The sequence below is a fragment of the Acipenser ruthenus genome, chromosome 13 (assembly GCF_902713425.1).
Source record: "Acipenser ruthenus chromosome 13, fAciRut3.2 maternal haplotype, whole genome shotgun sequence".
In the NCBI taxonomy this organism is placed as follows: Eukaryota; Metazoa; Chordata; class Actinopteri; order Acipenseriformes; family Acipenseridae; genus Acipenser; species Acipenser ruthenus.
The window spans coordinates 705,334-712,746 of NC_081201.1; the positions used below are offsets into that span (position 1 = coordinate 705,334).

Here is a 7,413-nt window from a genome sequence, read left to right on the forward strand (position 1 = left end):
GATTGCTTAGAGCAGGTCATGTGACCGTGCTAAGTGCCCCTCTTTCCCAGTCTCCATCTGATAGAGGTGTGTACTTTGGTAATGCAGTGATTAGTATTCCAGTGGGTTGGGTAGGAGCAGACAAGGTGACCCCATATACTGCATATGTATATATATATATATATATATATATATATATATATATATATATATATATATATATATATATATATATATCCATTGCAACAATGCTAGTTTATTGCAACATCATAAATATCAGGAGGGAATGTGTGTTCAGAGAAGATAATAACTGGACCCCAGATCTTGTTGCAGCACATGCCTGTTTTTAAAGCTCAAGCAAGGGAAAGGTTGTAAGAATCTGGGGCACAGTTTTCTTTCCAGAACAAGTATTTCACTGATATGCAATTACCCATTTGTAGAAGTTCAGTTCCATGGTAATAAACAAGCAATAGATAGTCAATAGGGAAATGTAACCATATGAAATAGGACCTCCTGATTATTACAAAACTTAATAAAGCAACATTACCAACCCCCAGTTATTCATTTATTTATTCATTTATTTATTTTTTGTAAAACATAAATAGGCACTTGTACAAATCACTTCATTGTAGGAGAATTACAACACATTTATAATTGGATTAAACACAAGGTTTTATAGTCTTGATATCAGCAATGTACACAGAAATGTCTTTAGAGGACGTTTACTCTGCCAGAAGAGTGAGGGATTTGAGATACTGGTGACAGATTACAACTGGAGAGACCTGTACTAAAGAACATAGAGATTGGTACAACAATACAGCTGGGCACGTGAACATCAACTCCAGTCTCCTGCTCCATAAAAAAAATAACTATTTAATGGATTCATAAAAGATTTTATACAAATTATAATTCATCCTTTTCCATATTGGTCTCTTCCTCAGATTCTTTCGAGTCCTAAAAAAAAATGAAATATATATTTTTTTTAAATTAATAACACAGCAAAGTCAAATAAATCTGCACTTCATTGTGTGGGGCGAGGGTGGGGGGTATATGTTCTAATTAAAGGTTATCAACTCTTAGATTGCTGTACGTTCTTTCTATAAGCAGGTGAGGTTTTTAGTCATAGAATGCAGTTGTGTATAAGCCAGTCTTACACAGAAGGTCAAAGTCGCTGGCACGTGTGGCAGAAGTGTCCTGTAAATACGAAGCCTGTATCTCATTGTTTTTAAATCACATGTTGTGTTCATAGTGCTGTTCTTTCAGTCCTTCATTCACTATGTTATGTAACCTAGAATAATGCAATTACCAGCGACTCTTCATGTGATTCCTCGGGCAGTTCCCCACCATTATCCAGAAACCTGGAGAGAGTCTCCAGATCTCTTTTGCCTTTAAAATCTACAATCTGCGTGCGAGAAAAAAAAACAAACAAACCCAGGACCGGGTTAGGATTAGGGTTAGTTCACAGAGCTTTACCCCCGGGGCGATTGAAGTTACTATGAAACCTGTTTCTCATTAATTCAGTTATGTTCAGTATGCAAAGAACTTCTCCGGACTGTTGATAAAGAAACCAAAAGTAGTTTAAAACAGTTTTATTAATATCATTATAAAAGGAGCCTTCTATCCAGACCATGGCTTGACATTGCTCACCTATGCTTTATTGCATTTTGCTATGCTGTCAGGGGTTGGACGCCCTGTGGTAAAATACTCTTAAAAAACCTCACTTTTCTGTCGGGAGTCGCAGGAAAGTATTTGATTGTGGGGAAGCCGGTGACTGTGACTGCTTCCACCTCGTTGGCAGTGGCGTCCATGTTGGCAATGACGATGCCCTCCTGATCTTTATATTTCTCTGCCAGCTGCTCCCAGATTGGAGCCAGCTCTTTGCAGTGCCCACACCAGGGGGCATCTGTAAACAAAGAAATATAGAAACTAACCGACAGTGAATAAGCAGTGCGCCTTCAACTCTTTTAACACTGTGAAGAGGTCTAAGAAAAAAGACCTGCTCAGGGTATCAACCTCTTAGTGCTGAACGAGATCAAAAACAATTGACATAACAAAAGAACAACTGTGTTTTTTTTTTTATAAATAGCGCATCTGCAATCTCCCCACAGGCTTTTCCAGTTCAGGGAGATGTGTACCTAAACCACAAGACCTCTTCTGGGAAACGATGCATAAGAAACAGCCTGAACAGGTCAGGTGGCATTTTCTTGTAGCTTCTACAAGCCTTGTCCCATCGCTTTCTTTGATCGCCTTTGAAAATCATGTAATTCTCATGTTTAAAGGACCCCCAGACAGAGAGAGGGGAATGGAGGACCCCACACTCCTCCTTCTCCCCCTCCCTCCATGCTTTTCTGTATCACAGGCTGATCTCATTATTCGCTCTCTTGTGTTTGAGTTTCTCGTGTGCATGTTTCCTTACAGAACTCCACCAGGACGCTCCTGGTTTCATCGAAAGCCACTTGTTCAAAGTTCTTCCCGACGAGGACCTTGACAGGGTTCTTGTCCCAATCGACAGGGATTTCTTGACTCTTTAAGTGAGGCTGAGAAACAGAGAGATCACAGATCACGTGTCATTGCAGCACAGACACTGAATACAGATGCACACACGCACAGCATAATAAATATTCTTATGCATATTTATATGTATGTAATTATATGTAATTACACAATTGTATCAGAAAAGGTTCAGAGTTAGGCTTAGGGTTATATCATGCAAACAAAAATGACACATTAAGTACATTGCTACTATACATAATAACAATGTTATTATGTGTAAGTACACATGTATTTACTAAGTAACGACTATGTAAATACACAGTCATCAGAGACACTTTATGTAAAGCGTTACTTCTACCAACATAAATATTTTTATTTCAGAAAAGCAATGCAACTTTGATTCAGTATTAGGTGTTACATAGGCTTGTAGAAGCTATATTGAAAAAAGGGTCAGAGTTTGCAATAAAAATATATATAGCAATAATAAACACAATAGCTTCTTCTTCTGCAGCGGTGAGTTGTGATACCTGCTGCGCTCCGTCCAGCACATCCTGGCAGAACTGTCTGACATTTTCAGTTGTGATCTCTCTGTCCGGCATGGTGTATTTCTTCTCAGTCTTCGTGTTAATGAGACGCACTGTGGGAGCGTCCTCACTCTTCACGCCAAAAAAGTTTAAAACATTCTGGAAGTCTCCATTGTCGGCGTCAATCAGGACAAAGATTACCTGCAGTATACAAGGTGCCTGCATGTCAAACTGGCTGGCTTGGTTTATTTAGTAAGGGTTGCACGTCGTTAGGCATAACACAAAAGTTACATTGCGCTACATCGTTGAATTATTTAGGCTATTATTAACGTGAACAATACATTCATAGCACAGGTAGAGCATTGAGGCTGGACACATAGTAGGCATACACTATAAGCATCACAGGCAATGTGTATTTTCTGTGTATGGGAGCTGGGTGGCACATCAGTGACTGGACTGGTGGCGCTATGCTTCCTGAGTATAATGAAGGGTAGAATAGGCATGCCAGGGGAAGAAACCTGAGCACAGTTAGCCGTTACCTTTCCTCTGAACCCTGGAGCGGCTCCTCTGAAGCTCTCCAGTAACTGGGCGTGGCTCTCCTGGGACTTACTGATAAACAGCAGAAAGTGATGTTCGATTCCGGCTTCAAAAATCTTTGGTGAATTCTGCAAAAGAGATTACGAGTATTGAAAGCGACGTCAATGGATAGTTCATAGATTCAAGTTACACAGTGCAGGGTAATGAGGCCACTTAATAAAACTGAAGCATTTGGTTTCACAGCATATCTCATTTCATAGCAGGGTCGACCGTTCCAGTATTTATTTCCACCTGAGCTTGTTACCTGCACACACTGTCTAATCATTCTCACAGTAAAACCTGGAATGGGTCAAAGTGCTGTGCAATGGGAGTTTTATTCTCATCTTGCTGACGTACTGCACCTCCACATTAAACTCAACGACCAGTTCGAGTCCGTTCCGTTTAATGAACTCAGACAGCTCCTCCCGAGTCACACTGCTGCCCTCTGCAACCTGCAGGTCAGCACGCTGCTCATCAAACTGCACAGAGAAAGCAGAAGAAAAAAGCACTTCAGTTAACTGTCTGTTCAAGCCAGTGTTAGGAAGAACAGTAGTGTGTGCTTGGATACACACTGTTCAGAATCAGAGAGGTAAAGAAGAGTGAAAGAAATAATACATTACAGGAAAACACTACTAAGAATCAACATGCCTTTCAGTCATTTAAAGGCTTTTAATTCTTATTGTATATAACAAACTTTGTATTTTAGGATTTTGTATATTTAAAAGTAACTCTAAATAAAAAAAATAAAAATATACATAAATGCTTGCCCTGTCATGCACATTCTTCGGTCACCTCTAGGGGGAGCCCTCCACAAGTGGCAGGCAGCTGTGTGCTCCTTTCCTACCTTTTTAAACATCACCACGGTGTCTTTGGAAATCCCATACTTCTGGAAGACCTCAGCATTATCTGTGACACCAAACGCAGGGTCTATCACAGAGTCCTCCCTCTGCACTTCAAAAAACTCTTGTGCGCCTTTACCTTCAAGATCCTAAAAAAAAAACAGACAGCAGATCCCTGTTTTAAAATGAAAACACACCCGTGCTGTAACAGGTGCTTCTGCGCATTTGAGACGTATGCAGCTTGTGGAAGTGCTAAATGGGTAAGATTCATGGGGTTGTGTCGTTCACTGCAGTTACTTTAAAAACAGGGGGCGCACTTTGATGATCTGGCTCACAGCGTGGTAGTGTTTGGACAGCAGTTACCTTGAAGAACCCAACAACAGAGATGTGATTCGTGCTGATGAACTGCTCGGCGCTAGCAATGCTATCCAGCACTGAGGCACCGGGGCCGCTCTGTTTCTTCAGCCACTGCACGATGCCCCGAGCTGTGTTCCTTCCTAATGAAAAAGAGATTTTACACTTCGCATATATGATTAGAATATTGCAAACAGTAGGAGTAAGTACACTACCTGGAAAAAAATATAGTCTTCATTAGTGAGTTCTAAATTCCCTTGAATCAATTGCATTGCTCTCATTGTGCTGTGGCAGTGAGCGACTGTATCGTGTAGAGTTTGTGGGTCTCACTTTTAAAGGGTTATCCTATAGGATCCTATAGGAGAGGCAACCTTATGAAACTCTGTAGGATAGTTATTGTGAGGAGTGCTATAGGATAGTACTATACTACAGGATATTCTGAAAGACAATCCTCAGGATAATTGATCCAGTTTACTCTAGGGCACCATATCAGATATGCTATTGGGTTTTTTAAATAGTATTTTTGTATATTGGATTTTTTAGTAATGTTTGAGGCCCAAGGAGGTTGATAGAGTTTCACTTGAGATTGGGCATTGGGTAATTCTAAGGGTGTGTAACTCAGCAGTGCTCCGTCGAAGCCCTGTGGGATTCACACCACGCATTTACGCTTACCTGCACCCTTGAATGTAGTGAAGTTCATTCTGTCACCGTGCTTGAACAATATCAGAGCTGGAATGCCTTGGATTTTAAATTCTGAAGCCAGTTCCGTTTCCGCCGTGGTGTTCACTTTGGCCAGTTTGATTTCAGAGGATTCGTTCTTGAGCATCGCTGCAGCTGCGGCATACTCCGGTTCCAAACTCCTGCAGTGTGCACACCATGGCGCATCTGGAGCAAATATAATACATACAACACGATTCTCATGCATCGTTACTGTCCCCATTCCTGTCCTTCAGGCAGACAAAAAGCAAGTGTTTGACTTTCCATGTTAGCTGCATGTTCAAACTCAATCATGAAGTCATCATACAAAAACAAAAACTCTCTCTTTGACCTTCTCATAAGTTGCACCTCACAGTTTTGTATCTATGCTACTGCATTCAACTTGTGCTTGTTGTATATTACAGACATAAGCAGCTATGAGAAAGTGTGCACCTGTTTCAAGGTAACAAGGTTAATGGCAGATAACCCGGGTCCCCTTTCAAACATTTGATCACAAAAAAAAAAAATCGTAACCAGAATTGTGTCTGTATATAAAGAGGGTAGCCTATGTTTAGTTCTAATATTTTAGTGCTTTAAAAATCTTACCGAGTCTGAATAATTTTATACATATTGGCTAAAGTTATTTTTTTAACCTATTTAGAGAATAGTTTTAATTTTTGTTAAAACAAAATTTTAAAAAAATCGAAGCGCTCAAAATATATGAAGACAAATTCAATCATATAAAATGACGGGCTAAGAGAATAATGTAAGATACTTCCATTTCCTTTATTAACTTTTAAAGTTTTAACCCTTCGTGTTCTGTAGCGCTGTTACTTTTAGTGCTACTTACAAAACTCCACAAGAAGCCACTTGTTCTCCCGCAGGGCTCTGGCGAAGTTGTGTTTGTTGAGGATCAACACGTCACTGTGCTCCGAGATATCGTGTGAAACGTCGGTCTCCTTTTCATCGGCTCCTTCCACCTTCTCCTCTGCTTTTGTTGTACCGACAGCAGCGGCTATCGCCAGGGCAAAGCCGAGCACAGTTAGATACAACTTCATGTCTTCACCACCTTAGAAGAACGCGTGGGAGAAGAACGAGACGGAGGCTGCTGTGAGAGTGCGCTGTCCAGCGGGACAGGGTGCTGATATGAGACTCCAGCCAGTGACGCCTCGTCCACCTACAAGCGTGTAAGATTGCTACTGGTTTCAATGGGGTTGCGTTGTTTACATGGATGGGAGTAGCTACACATCTCAACATGACACCACCTCCCAGTAGTGTAACGCTGGGGGTGCATTTCATCCAGAAAGTGTATTGTACGTTTTTGTATTTATTCATTATCTAAATCGCGAATAAACTCTTTGTGAGACCGACGCTTCGTTTACGGTGTCCAGGCAAGTCGACCAGCAGCACAGCAATAATTTCACAACATCGCTCTAAAAAACATATCGTCATACATTCAATCTCGAACCAATCTGGTCATCATAAATGTATTTATTGTCTCTATGTTGACTGTAAACTGCATAAGGAATTGATCTCAATGCGCTTGTTATATTAATTATCCTGGTACTGACTGTAATATATATATATATATATATATATATATATATATATATATATATATATATATATATAATCATTATTTCCATTTAAAAATGAGATATGGCACTATGGAACATATTTATGGAAATATAGAAATATATATGACTAAATCCTTACAAATACAAACCAAACGTCCAAGATACTATTGTGACAAAAAAAAGAACTTTGCATTTAAATTCCACATCATCGCCTCTGAAGTAATCGGCTTTTTTTAGACGGTGCTGAATCATGCTGCTGAGGGCATGTATTCTCAGAAACGGGGCGGAGTAAAGCACCGATCGATAGCCGGAGAATGGCGCTGCAATGGGAGTCTGCCAGCTCGTGAGAGTTGCACCAGCTGCTGTTGCTGCAGC

The 7,413-nt window shown here is 40.4% G+C and overlaps 1 protein-coding gene across 1 annotated transcript; it reads right to left on the reverse strand.

Annotated features, from left to right (window-relative positions):
- Positions 1-536: 536 nt before the first annotated feature.
- Positions 537-6,892, reverse strand: pdia2 (protein disulfide isomerase family A, member 2). The gene is made up of 11 exons (XM_034031680.3): positions 6,312-6,892; positions 5,438-5,650; positions 4,775-4,908; positions 4,417-4,560; positions 3,935-4,051; positions 3,536-3,661; positions 3,000-3,197; positions 2,396-2,516; positions 1,701-1,882; positions 1,286-1,381; positions 537-933 (listed from the first exon to the last, which is right to left on the reverse strand). Exons 1-11 carry the CDS (start codon positions 6,517-6,519, stop codon positions 883-885), a joined length of 1,590 nt encoding a protein of 529 aa, XP_033887571.3. The 5' UTR covers positions 6,520-6,892; the 3' UTR covers positions 537-882.
- Positions 6,893-7,413: the final 521 nt, after the last annotated feature.

Coding starts and splice junctions, on each gene's coding strand:
- pdia2 (XM_034031680.3), bottom strand. CDS start 6,519: ATGAAGTTGTATCTAACTGTGCTCGGCTTTGCCCTGGCGATAGCCGCT. Junction 4,561..4,774: donor CTGTTGTTGGGTTCTTCAAG/GTAACTGCTGTC, acceptor TTTTTTTTTTAG/GATCTTGAAGGTAAAGGCGC. Junction 3,198..3,535: donor CTCCAGGGTTCAGAGGAAAG/GTAACGGCTAAC, acceptor TGTATACTGCAG/GTAATCTTTGTCCTGATTGA.